Below are 27,904 nucleotides of genomic sequence, written 5' to 3' on the forward strand. Positions count from 1 at the left end.
TATGAAGACAATACAGCCATCCTCTTTAGCTCTGAAGGTAAACTTAATAGACGTCACGAAGATTAGCCACAGGCTACCGTGACTGTTGTCATCCTTGTGTACTATTTGAGGCATTTGCCTTGGTAAAATACAACAGCTGAGAACTAACCCGTCAATGTTAAAATCTGAACTAGAAGTCTCTGTTACAAAACCTACTGAGAGGGAGGGAAAAAGAAGTTGCATGGCCAAGGGTGTGCCTGAACTGCCTTCATCGGTAAAACTATCAAGTGCTTTTCAGTTTGAAGTTTAGGTTTGTAAGCATTTCCCCACCAGGCAGATATGAGATATCCAAAGCAAGCGGTATCATATACCCCATATCCAACTCATTAAAACAATTTAAACTGTTAAGAAAATCTCATGGTTTTATTGTGTAATGTAGCATTGAAACATCTGAACAAATCAATATCTGGGCTGTACAGGCTGCTGTTCTTTCATTTCTTTGGGTTATAGAGCATCTTGTCAGTACATAAACAACAACCTTTTGCATTATAAATTCTTTCCGAGGCATGCTGGTACAACACAAATTTCTCTTGTCAAATGCAGCTAAGTCTAACTTCCAAACATCATGCACAAGAAACTCATCTAGTGACAATGTAAACTCAGCAGAAGGGCAGGTCACAGGTCTTGCTTGCTCACGCTCTGCAGTGCTGCAGGTTTGTGTATGATATTTGGAATGTTCCGTGAGTGTGAATAATACCAGTAAGAGGAGAGGAGGAAAAAAAAAAAAAGCACAGGTGCCTCGGGGTTGCCAGCTCAGCCAAAGTTGTGCAATGCTAGCCTGAACATGTCATTGGTGCAAACCCAGGCATCATTGATGTTCTTTAATAGAAATATCTGGTGGAATCCCATGATAGGATCTTCATCAGCCTGTAGGAAGAGAGGAAAAAAGTTCAAAAAGCTCTTTCTTGAGAAATATATTCCCAAACCTCATAAGACAACTTAAAAGCTAACGTTAACAGTGATGTCACATGCAAGTAAGAAGCATAGTACCTCAAGAGACACTAATACAACCAGAAGTCCTGTTCCAAGGTGCCTTGCAAACACCTACGGCCCAATGACACAGAAATCCTGCAACAGCATCTGAAGCTGGCATTTTCTGGAAGACTTGCAGACATCTCATTCCAGCAGCTTCACAACACTGATAAAAGCATGCCTGCCTCAGTGTTGAATCACATATTTTCTTTGGGCCTTGCTCAGGAAAGAGGCATAAAACAAGGTGTTTCAAAATTAGTTTTTAGTTGCTGTACTTTGGATTGATGACAGAAGGGAGTTTCTGTAGCAGTCAGTATCAAAATATTGCCTAAATGATCTAGGTAATGATCTAAGCTTTTGAAAGCTTTCCCAGAGCAGGTACAGCTGGCCAGCAACGTAGTACTTCCCACTTCCACTGTCTAGGAACAGCTCGAAGGGAGCAAAACGTTTGCTATAGCTGCAATGAGATGTTCTCAGCACAGGGAATCTTTGCAGTAGTGCCTCAACTCCTGCCTTTGACAATTCATCTAGGTGCACTAGTATAGTGCCTGCGCTGTATTTACTGTATTACTACAAAGGTAGAAAATAGTATTAGAGGGAGACTAGTTCTCCCGCCTAATGTTTACCAGTCTCCTCAGAGACATCATGCAGGAATTAAAGCCTCAAAGTAACATAAATGATTCCCAACTCAGCTTGAAAAAAAAAAAGTCACACAACAGGATTTAACCTAAGCAGCACACAGGACCAAGCTACAAAACAGCCTTCTGATTACTGACCATAGTGTATTCAAGTCAGCATTTTTGGAGGATTTTAAGCTCTATTCTTTCAGCACATGATTATTCAGCTTCCAAAATGGGGGGAAATGCATAAAAAAATAACACACACACTGAAAAGCAGCAGCCAGAGTAGCACATGAAACAGACTGTCAAAGTGCTGAATGTTTATTCACAATGTTCTGCTGCTGTCCACCAAGAACAGCAAATGAAAAGATGATGAGCAAAGCAGACTACAAAATTTAAAAAAAATCTTTACTTAAAAAAGTAACATTCACATAAGTGGTAAGTTGACTGTGAAACAATTCAGCTTCAAGGAGCAACTTGCTAAGGACATCAGTTTTATCAGAAAACAGCAAGTCTGCCAGAGCACTGGTAGGATCAAGTGGATGTAAAAGCAGCATTCAAATCTAAAACCACTGCAAGGATTTCATAGTGACAACTGTCTAGTAAATAAAATGGTATAGACGAAGTGCAGTTTCAGTAAGTATATGCTAATCCACAGAGGAAAAGCAAAAAGGGCCCTAGATTAGCTATGGCCTCTCAGGAAAGTGATACTGAAATCATGATGGACAATTTTTTATTTATTTTTTTTAAAACCAGCTGAGAGCTCAAAAAAAGTCAAGGCAAGCACAGTGTTAGCAGTTATTGGGAAAGGAACACAGAACCAAAACCTGCACAGAGAGCACCCACATATCAAATCCTGCATGCATTTCTTATTTAAAGAAATTAAAATGATACAATAAGGAAAGGCCAGAGAAGGACAAGAAAGATGATCCAGCTACAGGGCAGTTTCCTACTCAAGAAAGTAAATTGAGTATGACTCTCTAGCTTGCAAAAGTGTGATCAGGGTGGGGAGAACAGGTGAGAAATTACTATAAAACCATGAAGGACAAAGTGAATGAGGAAACTACTACAGCCAGAAGTTACAAAGGCAACAAGTCCAGAATTATGAGCACGTCCAAGTGTTCAGTGGACAAACGAATGAAAGAAAAATCCTCAAGGTAAGTGCCGATAAAGTCGCTGTTCAACAGGCTGATGAACCAGGCAGCTTTTTTGTCACATCGATATACACTTTCTTTTGCATTAGGCAGAGGCTCCTTAACAATCGGCACAATGTGAACACAAGGAATTATGCTGATTAGACCAGCCACCCATCTAGTTCATTAGCACATATGACAGCAGTCATGCCAATTATTTCAGGGGAAGCATTATCATTATTAGATCTGTCCAGAAAAGATGCTTGCATATCCACCCTGAAGAGGTGGCCTGTGAGCTGAAACCCATGGGTTTATGCCTCTTCTAGCTTTTCCTAGGTATCAAATATAACACTTACATCCTAGTATAGCCTACTACTGCTTGATAGTTGGCAGGTTCCTGGGCATGAAGGAATCTAAGAAAATTGAGTAGCATCAGAGCACTGTACATTAAAGTTTGACACACGACTTTGTAAAGCATCTTATTAATGTTATCCCTTTTGATTAAGTTGGAATGAATTCATATTTGTGTCAGCTCCTTTCTAATGGCTTAGTTTAAACCAGCCAGGTAGACTCATTTCAGCTTGAATCACTTCTAATCACAACCAGTAATAAGCATTTAGTATACTCTCAGTTGCCCTATGGTCTCCTCTTTTTAGGTCACTGAGGCATCTATTACAAGTTGCACAAGTAGTTTTCACACCAAATTTGAGCATGTCATTACTGACATGAGTACACTTTAAAAACATAACTCTGGTAAAAAAACGCATCACCACCAGACTAGTTTTACTGCAGGTCTCCTCAGTTTCTCATAAGCATAGCTGCACTGCAGCTCTTAATCCTTTGGCTTGAAGAGAATTTCCTCCTTTCATATGCAATTCAGGACTGGACACATGAAAAAAGATTAAAAGGGAATTCTTCCCCAAACACTTGCTGTTGTACATACAGCCAATTCCCACAATGAAGTCACACATTATTGCTTTCTTTATTCCTTTCATGTTATGTCTCCACAGCATAGAGGAACACTATATCTTAAACCCAAGGAAAATCCTAGACTATATTTAAGGCAAATGAAATAATTTATAGACCATTTACAAAATTCTGAATATGTCCTATTAAGATATAGCAAAACCCCACAGTTGAGTGACTTGAGATGCTCTAGAAGGCATAGACTAATGCTATCCCATTTTAATTTGGATCTTCATCACAGCTCAGGTAACCTCGCTGAAAATCTTTACTCTTTCCACTCCCAGTTTAGCTATGTCCAACTAAAAATTTGCATTCCAGATGTGTGCCCAGGCTTGAAACACAGGGGCTTTATTTTTTGTACAAAGCTTTCCTTTATGCAGTTCAAATCGTTTCATGACATCCCTGAATTAAAATAAAATTTTAAAAAGTCACAGAATCAGATTAGAAGGATCCTCTGGTTTCCAGTCCAGCCTCATGCTCATAGCAGGACTACCAGCAGCATTGCATCAGCCACAGCTTTATGGTCTTCTAAGACTCCAAGAATGGAGGTTTCACAATGTGTCCAGGCAACATTTCCCAGGGCTTCAACCTTCTTGGGGGAGGGGAGGTGGGGGGGCAGTGTGTGGGGGGAACAACACAAACCCCCCAAAACCAACCAAAAACTTTCCCTTGTGTCCCATCTGAACCTCCCAAGTTATTGTTTGCAACCACTGTCCCTTGTTAACACTGTCTAGCACCACCAAGAAGAGTTTGCTTTCAGGTTGTTGGAAGTAGTCAACTACTTTCCACCTCCATTTCAGGCAGATTGCCCTGATCCACCTCCTCTCCCAGCTCAATAAGCTCAAACACTGGCAAACTTGGCAGTTTTTTGACCTCTTCCAGTTTTTCTACATCCCTTCTGACCAGGAGGCTCGTAACTGTAGAAACTCCTCAGTTCACAGAACCATGGGTCATGTCAGAGTATTAGATGCAACACTACTTTGTAATCGAAGTTTAGCTGCAAAGCTTCGTAGGAAAACATGACTCTTCTCGTCTTGTCTGGTGAGAGACAGTTTTGCTTTTTCACCAGCACCCCCCAGCAACTGTCAATTGAACTGCAGGCTTGCAGCTATCCTTATCTCAAAGGAAAGGCTAATTACTTAAGATAGCAGGTTCTTTCAGATGTTAAGCCTCATTTAACAGGCTTTAAGCAATGCTTTAAGTGTTCAGCATGCATTACAAAAACATCTAGTGATTTTAATTGCAAATTTCCTTTCCCTTTTAAGACTAGGCAACACTGCATAACAATTAGTTATTCACAATTAATTCTGCAACAATCACTTCAAAATTCACACTCTCCGGGAGAGCCACAGATCTGCCACATTGCTCTGAGAACACACAAGACACAGCCATGCTTCTCAGCGGAGCTCAACTGACAGAAGAGCGAGAAGAAAGCACTCCTTACTCAACCAGGACAGCGAGGACTGCATGGAAGAGAGGTAAGGTAGAGGGTTAAACGTTGTGGAGGGCTAGCCTGAAGACTTCATTGGTGCACACCCAGGCACCTTGAAAACTTTTCAACAAAAAGGTTTGGTGGAAGCCTAGAACCTGGTCATCATCTGCCTAAGCATGACAGGAGAAATATGTTACTAGGTGAAGCACACTGAAAATACTGGGTGACATTCTGGATGAACATTGGCAAAGTAGCATCACACCAAATGAAACTCACTTCTAAAAGCTTACACTGATGCTTACTCTTCCTAGAGGAAGCAAGCAAGCACGTACCCAGACAGTGAATAGCAATAAAAACTGATAACAGAATTAGAATAACTGGAGGTATATTTATTATACCTCTGCAAAAGGATTAAAAAACAAAACCAAAAAACATTACTACCTATCCCAACATCCATTAAAGAGGATCTTTAATATGTTTACTTGTAAATATGCTTTTTCAATGAAAGCGATTACTGTACTGCTTCTGCCAGCAAGTTAGATCCTCACTTGTGACATTCAACCTATTTAGATGCTCTAATTCTCTCTAACATCTTGTCCAAGAAGCTGTTGTGTCTGGTCCCCTCAGTGCAGGTGATTATTCTGCTGCAAAAAGATGTTGCTTTTTTTTTATTTATTTACCATATCGGTACTAGCATGCCAGGCTGTAGACTGGAGCAGCGTAGAGGCAGATACACATCCTGACCTTGTCACAGAGCAGTAATGATTTCAACTGACCCCAGTTAAATCTCCCTCCAGCAGGATAGGCCAAAGGCTTAAAACAACCCAAACCTGCAGGTTCACTGAAGGCATAATACTCTGGTAAAGGAAATACAGAGTTTGACAGTAATAGTCCTTGGCCCCATTACTTCTTCAGAACTCTTATACAGTTAAGAAGAGAGCTGAGGCTTTGTGACAATTTGCTAACAGTTCACCCCACAGTATATGCAGGGAGAGTAGAAGGTTTTTCTGCTTTGGTTTGGGTTTTTTCCCCTAAAAATCAAACAATATCAAAATAGAATGGTTTAAGTTAGAAATACAAGATGTGCCCAGCTCACTTAAAATTAGTTTCCACTGAACTTTTGAGACCAGCAATTCAAGCAACTAAGGCCTCAAGAAATCCATTTAAATATCATGGCAAGAATGACTTCTTAGAAAGGGCACATTACAGGTATTTTAGCGTTATTTTCTTGGATTACTCTATCGAAAGCATTAGGCATGCTCCTTCATCCTTCATTACATAAAACAACAAGTTTTGAAAAACTGCAGAGAATTCAAAAGCATATGCATTAATTGCACTGGGCTTTGAAGAATTTGGCTCACAGTCCCATAAAAAGGATGGCTTTTCCCTGCAAACCCTGCTACTGATGGTCTCAAAAGTGCCCTTCCTTTTGCAAATTTCTCTACAGTTTTCCTCAAGACCAACAGATAAGAGCTGAACAGTCACACCATTAAGGCAACCTTTAAATAAAACTACGTATGCAGCTCCATGTTTGTGTGTTAAAGTGTACCCCATTCAACTGGAGCTATAGATGAGCCACTTGTTAAAATGCACTAACTGAACCCAGTTGTTCTCAGTTACTGTACTGTACCAAGAACAGCATTGAGATGCATTAAAATGGCTGTCAACATGTATGTATTAGCACAAGAAGTATTCTCTACATACGTCAGCCAGGTTCATGTACTGGCAGAAATGGTTACTGTATGTGTCATGCTACAGATTGTTACTGATTGTTTCATTTGTCCACCTGTGTAAGTATCACACTAGGCAGAAGCAAGAAGTCAAGTTCCAAGCCAACTTTGACTTTCTGGACACTTTCTCAGTGAGGAGCAGCATTCTCAGGCATCAAAATGTGATTTTTAAAGCTAAGATTGGAGATGCATACATGTGAAGAGTGGAAAAATGTTGTCTCTCCTACTAAAAATTCAGAAACAAGTTGGATATGATCATGCCAATAGGCATACTTTAATCCAATATGCTAGTTCCAAGTACCTAGATGCACTAGCACGTGATCCCTGAATTACTCTGAGTAATTCCAGCTTGCTGAATATTCAGAGGATAAAAACAGCACAGTAAGAAATACTACTCCAAGCCACAGTATTTATGGAAAGCTCCCAGAATGCATCTACACCCCTAATGACCATACTAAAGAAGGAGAAAACCCAAAAGGCTTACAGAATCTTTAAGAACTTTGTATCTTGCCACAGGGTTCAACACAATCACTGTTGCAAGCCGTGATCTGCTTAACGAATTGTGCAATAACCTTAAAAAACGACTGTGCAAAACCAGGTGCCGATGTGACTGGCCCAAGACATTGAGCCAAAAAGTCCCGGTGACATCATTGAGTTCTGTGCATGTCCAAGAGTAAGACAGATGAGATCAGCATGTCTGACTTCATACCTGTCCTGCAATTCAGTGCTTTCCATGGCCACATGTGGCTGTCTTTCCTCAGCAAAGTGTATACAGGTGGGATTGAGCAACAAGAAAGCTGGAATCCAACTTGCAGCTAGGAAGCAGGAGCAACTTTGATGAGAGCCAAAGCTATCTATGTTAGACTTAGAAATGGACGCAATACACTGGGAACTGCTCTTAACTGCTCAGCCCAAAACAATTAAGGAGAATAGCTAAGCAAGCAGATTCAAACATTCAGTCCTATGTTTGCTTAGTTAACAGTACAGTCAGTGGAAGTTTGAATGTTTTGATACCAGAGGTGCCATTGAGAGTTAACAGGAAAAGGAAACCTAAACAGCTTTTTTAAAAGAAACTGGGTTCAAGTAACTCTAAAGACTGGATGGCTTTAGAGTCCTGACTTGACTGTATAGTTGGACCAAACCCTGACAAAACTAACTCATAATTTTAAGTGTTTCTATGTAATTTCACACTTTTAAAATAAAAACTGCCCACTGTGAGCAAGTTCTGCCTACAGCTGACTTTAAATTCAGGATATTTTCTGCAGATTCCAGGACAACTTCTTTCATTAATAAGTAGTCTCATTAATTTACAAGTCTGTGGCCCTGGTATATTTAGATGCAACATTTCCTCAAAGGAACACGAGACTAGGTAAGTTTACACAGTTCAGTAGTATAACTTAAACAGCAATGAAATCATAGTACAGCTGAAAAATAATCTGACTTCTTCATAAGAATGAGCTGTTTCAACAGTGTTTGAACTCAGAGGCAATACTCCGATTGCTGAACCAGTTTTGACTACAGAGGTACTGGACTGCATTAACACCAGGACTGTATTCTTGTGTCCTGTGACAGCAAAGAAAAAACATGGTCTTACTGAAGGTTTATCGCTAACAAAAAAAGCCTGCTAAATCATAGCTCAATGCATACATGACATCAAAAAGCACATTAAACTAGATGTGCTTATGTTGCCCAAGAATGCTGTAATGATGCTTTTAAGTGCAACATAGGAAAGGAAGTAGTGACGCTTCTAGAGCCCATGTGATATTTGTACACACAGTAGAAGCCATGGTACTTTGCTTGGCAGGAACATACGATTGTCAAATTAAAGGTATTTTACCTAGTGCTAAATATCTGAAGGGATGAGCAGTTTCTTGACAGTCTTGAACAGTAGAAGGATGACATCCCAATGCAAGCTTACCAGCATTCCTTCCCCACCCAAGAGAGCATTTTAATGTTTTCAGATTTCGGATGATTTAGAATCCTGCAAAAATCTAAGACATAAGCATTTGTTAACCTGTAATGGAAAGAGTTTACCTTAAGCTGTCCCACTACCATACTGAGTATACAGCTGTCAGGTGTAGGTTGGTGGTCTTGTGCTGTGATGCTGTGTTGTATTTTTTGGAAAGGGAGGCTCTGCAATGGAAAGAAAGCAAAATAAGGAAATGTACAGTCATTGCATTATTTAACTTGGAAAACGAAGATTGAGCAAATCCAACATTATGAGGCATCAGATTATTTAGGTAGTACTGCACGGAGAGTTTTTGCAATGAAACTACTCAGGTTGGGTTGATCATAGCAGTTTTTCTCAAGCACTGAGACATTAAATAGGTCACCATATATGTTAAGCAGTACCTTTTCCTAGTCTAACGACATTGCCTGAAGAGCTTTAGTTCATCTACAAGCTGCAAGTTCATATGATGAAGGCACAAAGCTTCTCTGCTCCTAACAGTGTTAAAAGATTGTTTAACAGACAACTCCAAATTTGCTTCTTTGTTATCGGGGCTATGAATACAAAGGAAAGGTGGTTGACCAAGAACCAGTGTTCAGGACTTGAAATCCACATATCCACATTTCCTCTTTTTTTCCTTCCTTGGTAACAGCACCTGAGGGGAACCAACAAAGCAACAGGCACCGTCTTTGCCATGTACCAGGCTGGAAGAGGGGAAAAGGAGGAGGAAGGAGGTAGAGATCAAAAGCATACATATTGAAAAGAAAAAAAGGTTTCCATGCTCATGTAGCAGATGCAAGTATGTCTGGAGTTAAGTGTGCAAGGAACACATTTTAAGAAACACCAGACATTGGGGAGTAATTTCTCTTTCAACTTAGACCACATTCACATTCCAATCATGGATGACTCCAAGTGGTGAACATCAAATATCTAGGGGATCTCAGAGTCCTGTCACAGAAATAGAATTTTGGCACTGTTCTATCAAAAGCTGCATTAATGCTAGATGCTTTAGAAGTGGCAGTTCAGCACGGATGGAGCTCTGAGTGACCACATGGCTGATAGCTAGAGTCCATGCACTGCACGGACAGCAGCATGTAGTCATTTAAACCTCAGGTTGTACTTTGATGCCTTTGCTTCATTTCCCTGGTTTGTTAACAGGTTGAGGTTCTGCATTTCACGGTAGTGGAAGGAGCCTGAACAACTTCCTGGAAGGCCTAAGTACAAGAACAGGAGACCAGAGTCATACTGTCAAGGATGTAAAGTACAGTCTTGGCTCCACAAGCATAAGGCTCTAGGAAGAATACCAGGAAGCTAAATCCTTAGATAACAGAGAACACAGAAACTGTGGAAGGATCAGGACTTGGGGAAGCATATGGAACAGCCCTCTAATCAGAGGGATGCTGTTCAAGAACACTCTCTAATAAAGCTTGCAGTGTTTCCTCTTGGCTGGAAGAACAATCCCAACCTACTATGAACTGCGAAGTGAGCCAACTGGTTTGTAATATGGAATAGACATTTTGTAACAACCAAAAAAAATCCAGAGCAGTCTTTTCTGAACTACCAGCAGAGTATTCTCCAGGGTCACCAACCCAAACTTGAAAGTGCAAAGTGCCCGCACAGCCTGCACAAGCATAGGCTAGGACATTACACACTCTTCCTTTGACAGAAGAGTACTATGAAGCCTGATCTCACCTCAGCACAACAACTTCTTGTTGAACAACTCCTGCAAGCAGAGTCTCTTGAAAAGGCAGAGGGACAAAGGGAAATGATTGTGGTTGTATCCAGAACTCAGCTTTCAGAGTGACAAGATACCAATGAGAGGTGAGACTGGGGAGAGAAGACAGGGAGGAAGGAAAGGCTTCAGAGTCAAGAGCTCTGCAAAATGGTGAGAAGGAACCAAAGACAAAGCTGGGTAAGACAGTGCCTGTTTCAAGCACCTGCTTGTCCCCTTCAGAGAAAAGGACTACAATGGTTGGCCAGCCAAATGAGCTACTCATGTGATGCAGTGGGGGAAATCCCTCTGGAAAGATTAGGGTCAGCTGATAGGAAAGATCACTGATTTTTAAGATGGACAGAAGCTACCTCAAAAGGATGGCTGCTTATGGACATCCATCTGTACTGGAGACAAGCATTTCTTGATATGAAGAGCACAATAAAAGTGACTAACAAATGAGAAGTCACACAACAACCAAGGCTTTTAGTGTCCTCTGACACTAAAACTTCTCTGGACTTTCACTACCAAAATGGTGGAATCCACCCTGAAGTCAGGTGAGCGAAATTCTGCAAGAATATAGTTGAGTAGCTTAAACTCACTCCTGGCAACAACACTACCTGTCCCAGCCTCCTCCTTGATCCAGGAGATTTGTAGAACTACAGGATTATCTCAAATGCTCAATGTAAATCACACTGCCTCCTTGATTAGCGCAGGCACTCTATTTGAAACAACTCCTAAGTCCAGCACCAATCAAGACAGAAGGAACAAGTGTCAAGTCCCACTCTGTAAAAAGGTACAGGTGCACCAGTGCTGGCAAAGCAATGTCTTCACAACCTTAGCCTACTGTATTAGCATCATCTGACAGAGTAGGTTGAAAAGGTGCCATAGTGTTGCTGCAACACACCAGAGAACTCGCTGTAAAAGAAAAACCTCCCTCTTGGTGCTTACATTGATTAGCCAGGCATTGAAGAACACAAGACTATAGAAGTGCAAAAGAATTTCAGTGTCAAACTTTCAGTGATCTGCTCAACTGACTAAGAAGCTCCAGAAGCACAGAGTAGGTAAGCACATTAAGTTGAAACAGCAAACAGGGCCCAAGTAGCTCAATGCTGACAGAGGTATGCTGAAAGACATTAGAGTCACAGTAAGTTGATACAACCCTGTAATAAGCCATGGCAGTGGAAGGGCATGGAATAATTTTACTACATTTCTTCCTTACTTTAAGCAGATGGATGGATACAAGTCAGAAGGAGTTACCCCTGAGGCAATATAGCATGCCTTCACTCACCAAGCAAGACTGTGCAGCAGACACATGAATCCAGAAAGTCCAACTTGCACCACAGACAGGGAAGGTAAAGATGAGTAACGCTCTGGTGGGAAAGGGGCTGATCTGCACTGGGCCAGATCCAAGGCAGCAGTCTGAGACACTGTGGCCAAGCAAATGCTTATTTAGCTGGTTGGGTATCTAAATGGCTGCTAGCCCAGAAGTCTAAAGAACACCGAGTACACGGACAGGCAACTCTGGAGCTTGAGTACCTCCTCATCTAGAAGCGAGCAGTTGCAAGCTCTGCTATTTCTGAGGTGTTTGGCCTTCTCGAAGGCAACGCAGGCACCTAAAACACAGATCCAAGGGCAAACCTCAGCCTTCACAATTAAAGATGTCCTGGATGAAAGCAGTGATTCCAAAACACAGGAACAGTAGCTGTGCAACAAGACAAGCATCCAAGTTACAAAGATTTTTCTCCTCGATGTGTAATAAAAATGGTCTATTTGCCTAATATACCATGCTCTGAGCAGAATGCCCGAGGACCTAAAGCACACCCTCCACATATCTTGCAAGTGAAACAAATTTTCTAGTCTGATGTCAGCTTGTAAGTATACCCAGTTTTATAACAGAAGCATGAATTTACTAAAAAAAAAAAAAAGATAAAACTTCTCCAAGTTTAACTAAATGAACACGGAGTTTCAGTCTCTATGTGGTAAGAAATGCTTTCCTCTCACTGCTGAAGAGGAAACACTGGTTTCAAAGTCCTGAACCATAACCGCTGATATCTGAACAGCTAACAAATGCTGCATTGAGGATAAGTCAGGTTCTCCACTGTAGAACTTATTTGCAGTTTATGTATCAGAAAACAAATTGTTCCTTGCAGCAACATGTTTAGCCTCTGTGACATGCAGATCCAAGTAACTGGTTTGCTATTGCTACTTCCTTGGCTTGCTTTAAAAGAATAAAAATACACCTTTCATTCCTCTAGATCCTGGGATCAGCTTATGAATTATACTTTTTTAAAAAAAAATAAAATCAATAATGTCAAACACAATTGCAGTCACAAAATAACCTTGCAAACTAACAGTCAATTAACATTCCACCATTAGAGCCACTAATGGAACACTCCACTACATAGAATTAAATCACAAGTAACATTCTTCTGAAGACGAAAAGTTGAAAGCACAAGTCCCATCTTCAAGAGTTTTAAACTACTGAAGTCTAACTCAAATTTTCAGAAGCAACTAATTTATAGTCTTCAGAACTGTTTCCCAAAACATACAGTAAGGATTACAGACTTACAGATAGTTTTTCAACAATAGCTGCTTTGCCCTGGAACTGCTGTCCTTCCCACGTAAGGCATGAGGCATCAATCTGAGGGGAAAAGAAAAAAAAAATCATCAACCTGCTTAGATAACCCTTAAGCAACCCTGGTAAGAGACTTTGTTTACTTGGCATATATCCTCAAAATCCAGCTATTTAGAAACTACCTTAAAGGGAGATGGAAAAAAACCCACAAAACAAAGAGCAACTGAAAAAGTTTGGAATAATCAACTAGAAATTAAATAGACTAAATTTCATTATCATGATTCTACCACCAAAAAAAGTTCCTGCCTTTGGATCAAAGTTCGCTTTCACAAGCGAATCTAAAGGATACAAAAAAAAAAATCCTAAGGACGCAAAGTCAAGCATGGAGAGAGACAAAAGTATATGAAGAAATCTGACAAAATGAGTTGCACCACCAGTTTTTTTTCATCTCAGGTACTGATTTGCATATTCTACTCACACCCAGAAAAACAGAATGTGCCTCTAAAGGTTTTCTAACAGACTGCCCTGTGTGGCATGAAATGATTGAGGCCCTCCAGCCTACAAGCACTTCCAGTATACAAGGGAGGACATTCTTACCATGCTGTGTCAGGTGCAACAGCAACAAGCAAGTAACTGTCTTTTCAATTTATGATACTCTGTTTAAACCAGAGTCACAATATCCTATTGTTGACATAGCTCTGCCTTTTCAAATCCAGTTTTAAACCTTAGCAAATTTATTTAAGTTGGTTCCCACTGAGCTCAAATTCTGCCTGCTGCCACCTCCAAATAGTACCCTTGTCCTATACCCAATAGCTCAAGTTCTTGTGCGTCCTATCACAGATGGCTATTCCTTCCACCTTTTTGAGTTTAAATACTTCCAGGAACATGATTCCCAGCTCTTTCCCATCCAGTCTTCAACTCTCACTGAAGCTCTGAATGTCTCAGCAGAAAATGGCACATTCCAAAGAACTCCGTTTGTATGCTCTGTGGTAGATTTTCCAGGCTGTTTTTGACCCACACTACATCAAAAAGCTGCCACTTTCAGCCACGCATGCTGTGCTGAACCTGTAACTGTACAACAGTCACAGCCACTCTAAAAAAGCTTCTGGTCCTCCATATATCATCAGAAGGAACTATAGTGCAGCAAGAGCCAAAAGAACAAAGAAAGGGACCAGGGCCAACAGCGCGAAGCTTTGCAGCGTCACAGATGCAACTGAAAACAGTATGAAAAGCCTCTGAATACAGTCTCCTGAGTTCAGACATGTTCCTTTTAGGATGAAATAGACTTAGATTGTGTAATCTAAAGTCACATAGCAAGTCATCTGGCCCACACCACTTGCATCATACATGACAGCAGCCCCTAACACTGATAATTTGAGAAGCCAGGTGAAGGTACCAGGGAACAAGGCTATCCTGTCAGGCAATTAAATTACAGCCTTCAAGTACAGAAAGCCACAAAAGCAGAGGGGATCCAGAACCTTCATTACCAAATCCACTTCAGCAATCAGCAGGTGAGCACAGTGGTGCAGGACCATCCTGATGTTTCAAAGAGCAGCACACGACATAGATTAAGTTGGTGAGGAAATATGCTCTTCCTGAAACACATCACAACTTCCCATTGTACCCAATTAGCGTCCACCTGACTCTCTGCTATAGGTTACCTCCATAGCCATTTGCTGTAACAACAATCTGGGAGCAACTGCTTCAAGAACAAAAAGCAACCTCTCCTCTATCTCAAAAGCCCTACAGATGAGAAAACAGCATAAAAATAAAAAAATATTTCATTATAAGTCGTCACACACCCAAGGCAGAGGAAAAATAGCAGCTACAGCATTTTCCTGCAAAACAACCGCAGGAGGACAACCGTAAAACAAGTTGTTGACTTAGTGTTCCAACTCATGTAACTCAAGCAATTCATAGCAAAAGTGACTGGCCCAGATCCCTTACCTGGAATAGGTGACAAAAGCTCAATTGACTCTGATTACAGCACTAAAGGAGGAAACTGAACCTTGTGGTGGAAGTAGCCATACAGGAATGCAAAACAAATCCAAGAGCTCCCTGCTGCGTTCCTGCATGCTGTAAAATTTGTTTGCTTCCATGGGGTCTCGGAAGGCAAAAAGCTCATCAGTAAAAGCACATTTCTTCAGAACCTCCTCTAATTTAGATAAGTTGTGACCTTGGTGCATTTTAGCCACAAAAAACAGGGTCCCTTCCTCGATAGTTTAGGATCTCCACAAAACAATACACATCAGTGACCTGCATAACAGTTCTCCTGACTGCATTTGCATAGGTATCTCCATTGAATGATGAAAGGCAGAAAGACCCTAAGGGTGGAAAAAAATCTCAGGAGTTGACTGTGTGGAAGGCCATGGTTCCAGGAATTTAAATTAGCCTGTACTTATCAGTCTTCTGAGGACTGAATTTGTTTTGGTAATTACATGACAGAAACTGCTAAGAGCCTTCCTATTTAGAGCTGTGGATTGAACACAGGCTACTTGTTTTTCTTGCTTTATAGGCTCCCTGTACACAGCTTCTTTGCCAAAATAAGGCAAAAATCTAGCAGATAGCAAATACACAACAATCCAAAGAGTAAATGTTATCAGTGCTGGAGGATACTGCTGAGGTATAAGGAGGGATGTGGGGTGTCAGATGGTGTTCATGCAACAGTTCCAATCCTCAAGAGCTTGATGAAGCTTCATACAACTCACCCAGCAGATGAAAAACAGGATATGCTGCTAGACAGCTTGTAAGACTTGAGTGTCTTGCTGAAACACCTCAGCCACCCAGCAGGATTCCTCACCACCAGTAATCAACTCCACAGGCAGAGCACTTTGCATGTTCTGGAGGAGTCTTCCCCCAAAACTCAAAGCTGAGTTCCTTGAGTTTGTTAGTTACAGTCTTTAATTTTGGAAACCAAATCTATTTTGCCCTAAATAAGGAGCAAAAATAAAAACCTAATTTTTGAAGAAATTTAAACTGAATTTACATTTATTTCACAAAGTCTAAATATTTAAACTGGATTAAAAATTTTAAATCTATTTTAGTGTTCTAAGGATTAATACAGCGTGAGATCCAAGAAACACCTGCAAGAACTGCTAAACACAGAGTAGGACTTAATGACATCCCACTTCAGGAGAGATCCAAGCAAGTCCACGCCTGTACATTAATGGCAAACTAAGGCTAGCATATTTGTTTTTACAGAGAATTTCATTACAGGATTATCATCAGCCTTCTCCACTACAAGCTACTGTCTACAGTCAACCGGGGCTTTTATGAGTCTGACTGTCTATAAGGCAAACAAAGCTCAAAATAGAAGTGAAATGTAAAAGAAATGCAATTAATATAAGTTGAGTAAGTGTGATTGCACTGACTGACATTCTGGAGTCAGGATAAAACCCACCATCCCACTCTGTTATTCCCACACATCAAAATAGAGAAACCTAGACAGATAACGGGAGAGAGCCCCGGCCCCCTTTTTGTAGATACTTACATATATTGCTCCTAACTGAGTCCTGTCTGCATCAAAAAGCTGGTAGTAATGCTGTACGAAGCTGGACCCAATCTGCTCCCAGATAGGCTTGTCTCCCATTCTGAATCCTCACCTAAAGCTGTAAAACAAACAAACACCCCCCCAAAATCAAAGAACAATCACATAAATAAGCATAGCACTTGGCTTGTGTATTAAGCACCAGTAAACACAGATCCTCTCAGCTGGCCAAAATTTTTCTTTGGAAGAAGTAGGACAAATCTCACCTCTGTATCCTAGACTTTTGTGAAATAAAAATCTTGGATACCAAATGGTTTAATTCCTTATTATAGCATTTGGTGATTTCTAGAGCTATTTCAGCGCAAGGTCACAACTCGCGTACAAAAGTGGAGAACAAGAGCAAAAATGAGTGTTACCACCTTATATTCACATATTTCAAAAATTATACCATCTGAAAAAGTTGGCAAGCACTTGCTATTTCAACTTGAACTCATTTACTGTAAACAAATGACATGTTAATATGGATTGTCTGCAAGTGGCTTACCCCAACTGATTTATCTATTCAGCTCCTCAGGTATGTCACCTCCCACAGGCCATTCTAAGGAAGAGCGTCCTTTCAATGCTACACAACAGAGTTAATTCACTAGTTCTCTGCTTAACGCAAGCTTACTTTCCTCTTCTACCCTGTCACTAAGGCTGACGTATACTCGACATTTATCTTGGAACCTGTAGTAATTTCAAAATACAAACCATGATTTTTCAGAGTGGTCAGAATCTGCAGTTCCCAGTGAAGGTACTGGAAGCTCAGAAGCATCACACACTTCTGAACATGAGTCCCTCTATTGTAGAGGGATTAAATATACAGCATGTGCAGCAGCTCAGACAGGCCCAGTCTAGAAACTATCGTGCACTATCAGTACAGATGATCACCTTACCATGCCATTAAGCTTTTCAAGAACGCAAATTCATTTTTTCTTTATCTTGATCTCTCTCTGAAAGACTGAATAATTAAGCTAAAAGTCAAAACACAACAATGCTGCACTCAAAACCCACTATGCTGCTTTTTAAGATCTGAGTTTACTTCAAGCAAACTAAATTATACTTGCTAAACATCAAGATCCGACAGCCACTAGTCCCTCTTTGCAATCTCTGACCAAGAACCCTTGAGCTACAGGTCTGTATTGCACTGCGAGTCTGGAAAGGCATAAATTCTGTTTTAGGACACAGGATGTGACAGTTATTTTGGCTTCCTTTAGAGGTCAATTACTCACACACCTGTTTAAGGTTTGACAAATTTCTAAGAGAAGCAAGAAACATACTCCTAAGATCTCCACAGCAAGTATTACTAGGCCTAGCTTTCTGTGCACAGTACAAAAAGAAAGCTCTTTTCATATTTTAGGCTTTTGGCTGTTTGAGCTTTATGCATACAAATAGGAACTGAAATATGTTCAAACCCTAGGCCCGAAGTTTTAAGGTTACACAAATATGGCCAGACTTAGAGAAGAGCAAATATCTTTTATATATTTATCTTTATCAATGGCATAACAGGAGGTAGCATACAAGTTTTCAGGGCAGCAAATTAAACTACCAAAGTAAAATACAAACCAAGAACAACTGCTAAGCTTAGACACCCAAACTACTTGAGGGAAAAATTTTTGGCATCTGTGGAGCAGAGAATGTAGCAGCTGGCAAGGTGGTTCTCCCTGCTAAGAAAAGGACATTTTATAGCCTGTGAAAAGAGGAGAGGTTCAGTAGGAGGAGCTTTGGTTGTGACAACGTGCCACAAAAGCATGCCACAGACTCCACAGTTTTTGACACCCAACTGATGCTGGCTGCATGCTAGTTCTTAAGTGCACATTAGAAATTTATTTTAGTCAAGGATGAGGTAAAAAATGAACTTAAGATAGAAACATACCTATCCCATTTTTAAACATCCTTATTTCAATATCAACCACCTAGGCAATACGGTCAACGTCAAACTCGGTAACCTTGCACACTAACATAGACTAACAATTCAAAGACTTGTTGCCACATAACTAATATTTGAACTGCTCCAAAAAGATCTAAAATCTGGCATCAGCCACCATCATGTGTGCTCCACTAATACTTGCAATACAGGACCAAGTCTGAAGGAGTTTTACCCAGTGTGGTCACTCCTCTGGGAAAACAGATCACAAAACAAAAACCCATCCAAGTATAACAGGTTTAAAAAACCAAACCACATGCACATCCCGACCAACTTAAACCTACTTCTTCACAAAAGTTGTATTGATTGCACATCCCCAATTGCCACATACCAGTCTAACCTGGAGCAGATGTAGAAATCAAACAACTTCAGACTGCATTAAATGATGTTATGTTGAAAGAAAACCACCCTAAAACCATCACACCAACTCCCTGGAAACTTTACTGAGGGCTGCCCACCCTGCTGTTTGGGAGGACTCTCATGTCTTGTTTGGAAAACCAGAAGTACTAGTATTTAGTTTTGAAGTCTGCTGTTTCCATTCCAGACCTGCAGGTACCTAGAAGTGTGTGGTTTGGGATAGCTGTGGTGGAGCTAACAATCAGTCCAAGTGAAAATCACTTCCATTCACTTTTTATGGATTGTCATAGCTTCAACCCCAACCCATGAACTCACATCACTATCAGGTATCCTTCCTAAACATTCAAGTGCAAATCTAGTTGACAGTATCGATGTTAAACAGCCACACATCTAACATTGAGATGAAGCAGTGAACAGCAAAAACCCACTAGATTATTCTCCTGAAGCTAAAGTATGTTAGCTACTGCTAAATGAAATCTTCCCCCACACACAAAATGTGTATTTACCCTTAGCAGCTCACTGTACCATCATACCTATCCAAGATCAAGCTGTATGCTAGCACTGCACCTTGTTCGGACCCAGAGGCTTTCAGCTCCTCAAGGCACAACAGCCTCACTCAAGCACCAGATACCTTCTGTTCAATCCTGACACTGTAAGAAAGCCTTTGAGACTGCAAGAAATTAAGGAATTCTTATTTTAAACACAGAAAGCAGTATTATGGTTTCTAAAACTAAAAATTAGTATGCTAGCTTACTATTTCCTTCTAAAAAAAAAAAAAGAATTTGTATTTTGGCAGGTAAAATACCATTAAATAATAATTTAAAAAAAAAAAACAGTATAAATTTGACCAGTTACAATGTTGATTTTGCCCGAAGTGAGAAACAAACTAAAAAAAAGCGCTGCTGAAATTAATGATCCTTGATTATTTTTTTGCTTTGTTTTGTCACAACCTTGCTCTTTTTCCTGTGCCATTCCTATATGGTTTTGCTGAACACTCTCACTCTCCCTGGAAAGGTTTTTTATTTTCCTTTTCTGATTTGGCACCTTTTCCTCCATGCTGTCTTATGTTTTCTGCCTGTCATCACAGATGTAAGAAGCTTAGAGATGTACCTAAAGAAAGAATAAGATAGGAATGATCTTCTGTGTCATGAAGCCCAGTCCCGTTCAATGAGATATAATCCATATAAGATTGTATTGATACATTTATCAGGCTGTTTTAATGAGGTAAATGTAATATAAAAGGCTTTTAAGATCTATTCCAAAGATAAGAACAATGCACGTGTTCTGATGTCGTCAAACACTAGGACAACAAAGAGGTACCTCAGAGCCATCCAGCCAAATCTATCCGTGGTTCACTCAAAGTTGGGGTTACAGAAGCAAGAATATTCAGTTAATATTAAGCCAGATAAAAGAAATTTCAATAAGCTAGAAAGCACATAAGGTGTGGCACACCTGTCCTTTTAAAGGAACCTGCTGAAAATTACCACTGTATAATACTGGATATTCCACCTTAATTCCCATGGAAAAGGAGACAGTTTCCTTTAGCTAATTAATTTTCTTTCCTTTGTCACTTCAAACCAAACCTACCTCATCACATGTACTTAAAAACATCACAGTCCATTTGATTAACAGCTTTGCAGAAGCACAGCAACAAAGCTGAGCTACCAACACAGAGTATAATACTTTTACTCACATTACTCACTCAATTTCTTGGAATCTGCTCACATTAGAGAATTTATCCCCACCTCAAATACCACCCAGCAGCCAGTGCTCAAGCTGAAACCCAATACAGTGCACAAAAGCTGCAGCTGCCAGCAACTCTCTCTTCAACAGGTATATGCTGACACTGCAGAACTGGGATCATGGCTCCACATGGGACTTTTCCAGTGACATCTAAATCAAATTTTCCAATGCCTTTGCCAGGCCGCACACCAGCACATCCTCAAGTGTAAACTCCGGCCCTCTACACATCTCACCACACTTCCTACAAACCTCATCCTACAAGGTACCATGGTATCCCCAGTATCTTCATCCCATGTCCATCCCTTGGCCTGGCACTGCCACTGCTGCACAACACCTTGGGGTACACAGTGTCCCTGAATGCACAGCAAAGCTCCCATGTTCAACATCCTACAACACAAGAGAGGGAGTTCATACCCCAAACCATGCAGAACTTCCCAGTTCCCAACACCACCAGGTGTTCCTACATGCAGTCACAGACTCCCAACATCAGCAGGACTTCCACAGGGCCCCAGAATACCAGCAGCCTAGCCCACACAGTCTATACTGCCCAGTGCTTCTGTTACTCCTCAACCTTGCAAAATCATCCAAGGGGACACTACACCCCAAAGCCTCTCTCCCCTGTTCCCCACAGGTTCCTCCAGCTTGTTGTGTCCTGTGCCACCAGCCTTGCTGGCCCAGGAGGGAGACAGCTGCCTGAATTAAGCTCCCCCCTTATCTGCTTTGGCACATGGCACCAGTATCATGTGAAGATGCATGACCCAGGGAGCAGTAGCACCAAAAAGGAAGATGCATCAAGCTACGAGACAGAGGAGAACTGGAAGAGAACAGAACCTTCACATTGGCCATGAGTGACCTTGAATTAGACTAGGCTTACATTGGCCTCAGGCAACAGGTTTTCTGTCCACAAAATCCAGAAAACCAGAATCTTTCCCATTGCCTGTCACTGCTTAGGTGTCCCTATCTACACTCATCCCTCTTCCTTCTCTGCCTTAACTCTGGGCATGAGAGAGCAGCACAAACACACCAAGACTGCCTGTAACTCCCAAGGGGAACACAGTCCTTAAGAGTCCCATTTCTGCAGAAGGTCTGGGTGAAACCTTTTCCCATTGCTTCCTTCGACAAAGAAGAAACCACAAAACAACCTGAAGACAATTCTTTGTCAGCATGTTGCAGCACAAAGTCCATCCTTCTGCTCAAGTGGCATCACCAGAGCTACTCAGAGTTGTAACTTGAGGAAAAGCCACCTTTTTACTTGGCAGAAGCAGAGTCACCTGCTGACAGACAAATAAACAAATTGCTTTCCCTGAAACATATAAGCACCAGTGACATTTGGAGCAGGTGAGGTGTTGTCACATCTCTGCAGTATGGAGAAAGACCAAATAATTATTTCAACCAGCAGTTATGTTTACTGCATTATCAGACCTAGACATATGTAAGTTTACTGCTAACCATTTAAAAAATGAAGTCTTTTTGAATTCAAGCATGGCAGACCTGCACTTCTATAAGAATCCTACATTTTCTGAAAATGTCAATAAAAACTAGTATGAGCAATAGTAAAGTATAACATAAATTGCTAAAGAAAACAAAGGTGGTCTCCCAGGGATTGCCACATTTAAAAAGCAAGCTGTATTCAAAGAATCAATGAACAAGCATCACAGGCAAATAAACTCAGTAAAGACTTTCTGTAGAACATCAAGAAAGAAAACACAGGATTTAAGAGGAAAAACCTCCAACCAATACATTCTAACATGCTACTGGAGAAAAAGAATGCCATCTATTATCAAGTTACGACTACGCTTATTCCAAAAGTAATCAGACCATAAATAAACCATGCTCTCTGGATATTAGAGCTGGCCCCACACACCACAGCACCAAAGTTAAACTCTGTTAAGATTGCATTCAAGCTTGTTTTCTGGAAGGCTTGAAAAATCAGTGTAACAAGAGAACACCAATGCTCCTTTTAAATTGGTGCTATTGGTCGAGGGGTACATGTGAATCCATGGCAAACATGATTTAGACCAACAGTTGCTGCACCCTTCACTACTGATTAACAAGAGTACATAAGGACAACGAAAGAGCTCTCAGTTCTTTCAGTTCCTGTTATTTATGCAATTTCTACCATGCATGTATTTTTGATAGCTCAGATTAAAAAGAGTGAGCACTTTAGACTGCAGTAAAAAAAGACAAAGTAAAGCAGCAAACCATTTTTAGACTGTTTTTCCTTTATTCTTTACTATTGCCACTAAAACTTACGAAGATAGGAGCGTCTCCTGTGCACACTTTCTAGGAATACAATGGAACCAGCATCACCAGACCAGTTAATCTTCTCTCAAACAGATCATCTATTCAACTACAAGAATCACTTGATAACAGGTCATCATCTTCCTTTAGCAAAGGCATACACTCTCAACAGAAGAAAACATACAAATTATCACAGAATAGTTCAGGTTGTAAGGGACCTCCCTCCAGCTCAAAGCAGGGTCATCTAGGAGATCAGACCAGGTTGCCCACACCTTTATCCACTTTGACCCTACAAAGCTCTGATGATGGAGGCTACATAACCTCTGTGGGCAAACTGTTCCAATGCTTGACCATCCTCATGCAGAGGGCAGGTCTCCCACATCCAACCAGAATCCCTTCTGTTCCAATTTACGCTCCTTGTCTCCTGTCCTCCCACCAAGTACCCCTGTGAAAAAGCCTGGCTCCATTTTCCTGATAAAGGCCTCACAGATATTGGAGGCTACAATTAAGCCCCGCTCAAGCCTTCTCTTCTCTAGGCTAAACAAGCCCAGGCCAGGCAGAATGCACATGAACACAGGGATGATGAAATACTAGAACTTACTTGGGGATCATACATCATCAGTCATTTATCTTAAACACACTGTACCTCTTTCTGGTAAATTCCAATTTAGTGGTCCATTTTTCTCCATTTGAAAATGTATTAAATTTCCAGTTGAGGGGCAAATTTGTGCATTCAAAGACCGAAAGAAAGAAGTGCTTCTCTTGGGTATCTCCGCAGTAGCTGACTGATCCATGGAGGTTAACAATCTGAAAATTACTGCTCCAGGCCAATCAGAAATTATTGATTTCAATAGAGACCTTCACCTAGTAATTGCTATGGGCTGCGCTGTGCCAGAAATTACATTATTCTAAATACGCTTTCAGATCTAAAAATAATTAAGTCTAGGTATGTGAACAGTGGAAGGATGGAAAGGGAGAAAGGGGAAGAGTGACAAGGTGCAGACTGTTTCTTTCTGAAAAATATGGAAAATAAATTTACTTTCCCCTTCTCAGTCTTTTCATTCATTAATGAAATGAATTTCAAATTAATGCAGGGATTATGCCAACCTGAAGTATATTTTTTTGGTTACAGATGTCAGCAAGTACAAGGCCACTAATAAACAAAACATATCGGGCGGACTCTGGAAAAGCTTTCACTGTCCCTACAGCTTGATGCTTATCCTATCCGCAACCTGCCAACCCAACAGTCACAAAGAGTCAGTCGAGATGACTTTCAAATATACAGACATATATTATAGTACATATAATCGGAGAGGAAGACGTAACGTTTTGTTGTTAAGAAATAGCCACAATGCTACACATCTGCCATTTTTTCCACAGTATTCTTTATGCAAGCCAAAAACTGAATTCAAGTTTACAAGGCTGAAGTAACATTTCTTTTCCCCAGGATGAACCCAAGACAGCTCAGTTTTAAAGTAACAGAGGAGGCACTGGGGAACTGGAGGGGAGAACTACTGCAACACATTTTTCTTTACCTTATAGTAACATTTAATCTCCAAGAAACAGCAGAATATAAGATATTTCTACCCATCTGTCTCTATCATGACAACTGTTTCAGGCTAAGAGAAAATTAGGAGCTGATTTTTAAGTTACAGAAGCAAAGACACCAAACTTTAGTTACAATCTGTTCTTCTCTATCAAATCATTACTTAAAACTTAACCAGGTTCATTCACAAACTCAGCAGCAAAATAATATTCAGTATTAATTTTTATTCTAAATAGAACTTCTACCAACAACTGCAATTTGACCATTGCAAGTTTTCTTGTGGTTCACAACTGAAGTTTGGCACATTCGAAAACAATCACTGTAGTATGTTTGTCAAAGTGGCCAGTTGTGTAAATAACAGCCCTGAATTAGCACAAAGGTAGTCACCCCTAAAAAACGTAACTCTAAGTACCTTGGTGCAGTGCTAAATGCAAGAGGGCCAAGATAACATTGCTACTTTGCAATATATTACCCCATAATTTTATGTTTAGCCACAGCATTCCTCTATTATTGACTGGCAGCATTCAAAATACGGAAAGTTTTCTCTGACATGCTCCATGATCTGCAAGCTTTTCAGGTGTGTAAGCAAGGCTTGTTATACCTCACCTCCACACAACTGGTATCAAGTCTTTGGTTAAGCTCCAAATTTCCAAGATACACCTGGAAAAAACAAAACCACCAAAACTTTTCCTACAGTATCTACCTATCTTACGCTTCTAAAACCGCACATTTTTCCTCCTGCTACTTCCTTTTTTTCCCTGCTTGCAACACACAATAGTCCTGCTTCCAGAAACATGGTATGTAAGCACACAAATTGGTCATATGCAAATATGAATATCAAAACTGTCTGTGAAGCCACAATATCTACTAGTTTTAAAACAACTGAAAGAAATCATACTTAAAATGTTACCAGCTATTTGTATATATTGCAATCCTTACACAAAACATACTCCATGCCATCACTAGACAACCCTATTATTAGTAACAGAGACAAAAGAAATCCCAGCAGAGAACTGTAGAAAGTTGTTACCATTTGCATTTTTCTAAAGAACTGAACAAATACAGATGTTAAAGCAAATATATTTCAAATCATCTACCAAATAACTTGCAATCTTTTAGAGAAGAACGTGAAATAATAATTAGGACCCCAATGGGAAAATAGTTAAATAGTCCAAAAGTAGCCAAAATATCACTGTACTTTAAATCAGATGATGTGTTTCACTGATAATGATACTAAATACAGTAATTTCTTTACTTCTATGTGGAGATCTGCGAAATGCCTTTTTTTGTTGTTGCTGCTAAAAGAAAACTTAAAAGTCACTACACACAAACACAGAAAGCACTGCTTGAACACAATTCCCCCCAGAAAAAGAGAACTCAAAAGAGTATCAACTTGACAAGGCGGCTGATTAAGGAATCAGATTTAACTTTCAAGCAACAGTTCTGCAACCGATTCCTCTTCAAGCATTTACCTGGGCTTTGTTCCAGTTCGACTGCAATACAATGCGTATGCCACAAATCCAACTCTAAAAAGACACATTTACACTGGAAATGATGGACCTCAAATGAGAACGAACAGTTGAAGTATTATTACAGCCTGCCTTAGACAGCTAGTTAAATTTGAATTGCAAGAACAGCATCTTTGGGACTTAATATCTTCAGAAAGCCATCTCATATTAACAAAATGCAACATACACTCCTTGCTACTGTAAATTTGTGCAGGTTTTGATTGGTTTTAAAGCTAAATGTGACAACAGCTATGGAGGCGGATGGAAAAAAATCATCCCTTGTAGAATTACACTGGAAACCGGCGACTCAAAGGAAAAAAATAGACGGCTACAGCAGATCGCCGAGCACGTGCACTTTTGCTAGTTTTACTCCAAGGAAGCGTGAATCTTTCGTTTTCTACGTGACAAAGTGATTCAACCAGGTCAGATTAACTTCAGCCCTCGCACAACCTTCTGGCAAGGCAGTAATACAATAAGAACATCAAAAGCACTCGAAGCAGAAAGCATACTCAGGGGCACCTTTCACGCTGCACAAACCATCTCCTTGCGGCTCCAAGAGTTCACCCCGTCTACCTCTCCTCCCTGCGATACCAAACCATTGCAAAGGCACGGCGGGGCGCCGGGCTCGGTGTCGAGAAGTCCCGGTGCCTCAGACCGTGACGGCGGCAAAGCCTTGAGCACCCGGGAGCATTCGGCAGCGACAGCACTCCCGGGAAGAGCCGGCTGCTGCCGCAGGCTGGCTACGCCGGTGCTCCGGCGAGGCTGAGGAGCAGCAGCCTTCCCCTCCCGACTACCTACCGGCCAAGGGATCTGCTCCCTAAGCCTGTGGCCCGGGCTCACCCCGGCCGAGGCCCCTCGCTCCCCCCAGCCGCCCGGAGCAGCTGGGCCGGGGACCTTCCATTCCCCCTCCGCCCACACGCGGGGCCCCGCCGAGCCGCGCCCGGCCTCCACCCCACCCCACCCCCAGCCTCGGGCAGAGCCGCCGGCGGCAGCGGCGGCTCGGCTCCCTCAGCCGGTAACCGCGGGCGCCGGGCCCCGGCCGCCGCCCCTCGGGGACCGCGCTGCCGGCGCCTCAAAGACGGGGAAGGTCAGGACGGCTACGGCCGCCGGCTCCCGCCCAGCCCGGCCCGGCCCGGCCCGGCCCGCGGCTGCCGGCAGCGCCCCGCGGCGGGGCCGGGGCCGGACCACGGGGCCGCGGCCGGCGAACGCGGGAGCGGGGGGAGGGGAGGGGCGGCGCCATAGGCCGGCCCGCAGGCGACCCGGCCCGGGCCCGGGCCCGCTCCCGCCGCCCCGCCGGGGACCCGCCGCCGCCGCCCCGCCCCCCCGCACTCACCCCGCAGCTCCCACTATGGCGGCGGCGGCACCGTACGCGGCGCGAACCCCCTCAGCCTCTGTCGCCCGCGCTCCCCGCCCCGCCCCACCCCGCCTCGCCCCGCCGGCCTCGCCCCGCGGCACGCCGGGACAGCGAGTCCCGCTCGCCGCTGGAGCGCGCACTGGGAGGGTTGTGGAGGACTACAACTCCCGACGTGCACCGCGCCGCCGCCCGCGGTGGCTCATTTGAATGAAGGGAAGGGGACCGCGCATCGTCGGCCCCGCAGGCGGTGCCCCGGAGCACTGTGGGATAGTGGCGGAGCGTGGAGGGGCGGGGGAGGGGAAGGCGAGCCCCCTCTCCCGCCTCAGCGCGGCTCTCCCGCCCCGAGGCCGCCGTCCGGTGTTCCCAGTCAGGGCCCCGCCGCCCCTCCCTGACAACCCCAGCGTCCCCGCCTGTCCTGGGGCACCCAAGCCGTCCCCTCGCGGGAGGCCTCGTCTGACGGGGAGGCTCTGCCGGGCCCTGTCACCCCCGCGGGCCGGCGGCAGGAGAGCGGTCGCGGCCCTGTGAAATGGAACTGGTGGGTGAGGGGACCCTAAGGCCGCCCCGGGCCTGGGC

At 42.3% G+C, this 27,904-nt stretch overlaps 1 protein-coding gene across 2 annotated transcripts; it reads right to left on the reverse strand.

The window, feature by feature from the left end:
- Positions 1-374: 374 nt before the first annotated feature.
- On the reverse strand, positions 375-27,394 carry NUTF2 (nuclear transport factor 2). 2 transcript variants are annotated; one of them, XM_049805566.1, is made up of 5 exons: positions 27,311-27,394; positions 16,620-16,737; positions 13,124-13,195; positions 8,927-9,025; positions 375-906 (listed from the first exon to the last, which is right to left on the reverse strand). In XM_049805566.1, exons 2-5 carry the CDS (start codon positions 16,716-16,718, stop codon positions 793-795), a joined length of 384 nt encoding a protein of 127 aa, XP_049661523.1. In that variant the 5' UTR covers positions 16,719-16,737; positions 27,311-27,394; the 3' UTR covers positions 375-792. The 2 variants fall into 2 exon arrangements, with proteins under 2 accessions (XP_049661523.1, XP_049661522.1); XM_049805565.1 differs by lacking the exon at positions 27,311-27,394 and adding an exon at positions 25,942-26,859.
- Between the last annotated feature and the right edge of the window lie 510 nt (positions 27,395-27,904).

Source organism: Accipiter gentilis, chromosome 7 (genome assembly GCF_929443795.1).
Source record: "Accipiter gentilis chromosome 7, bAccGen1.1, whole genome shotgun sequence".
Taxonomy (NCBI): Eukaryota; Metazoa; Chordata; class Aves; order Accipitriformes; family Accipitridae; genus Astur; species Astur gentilis.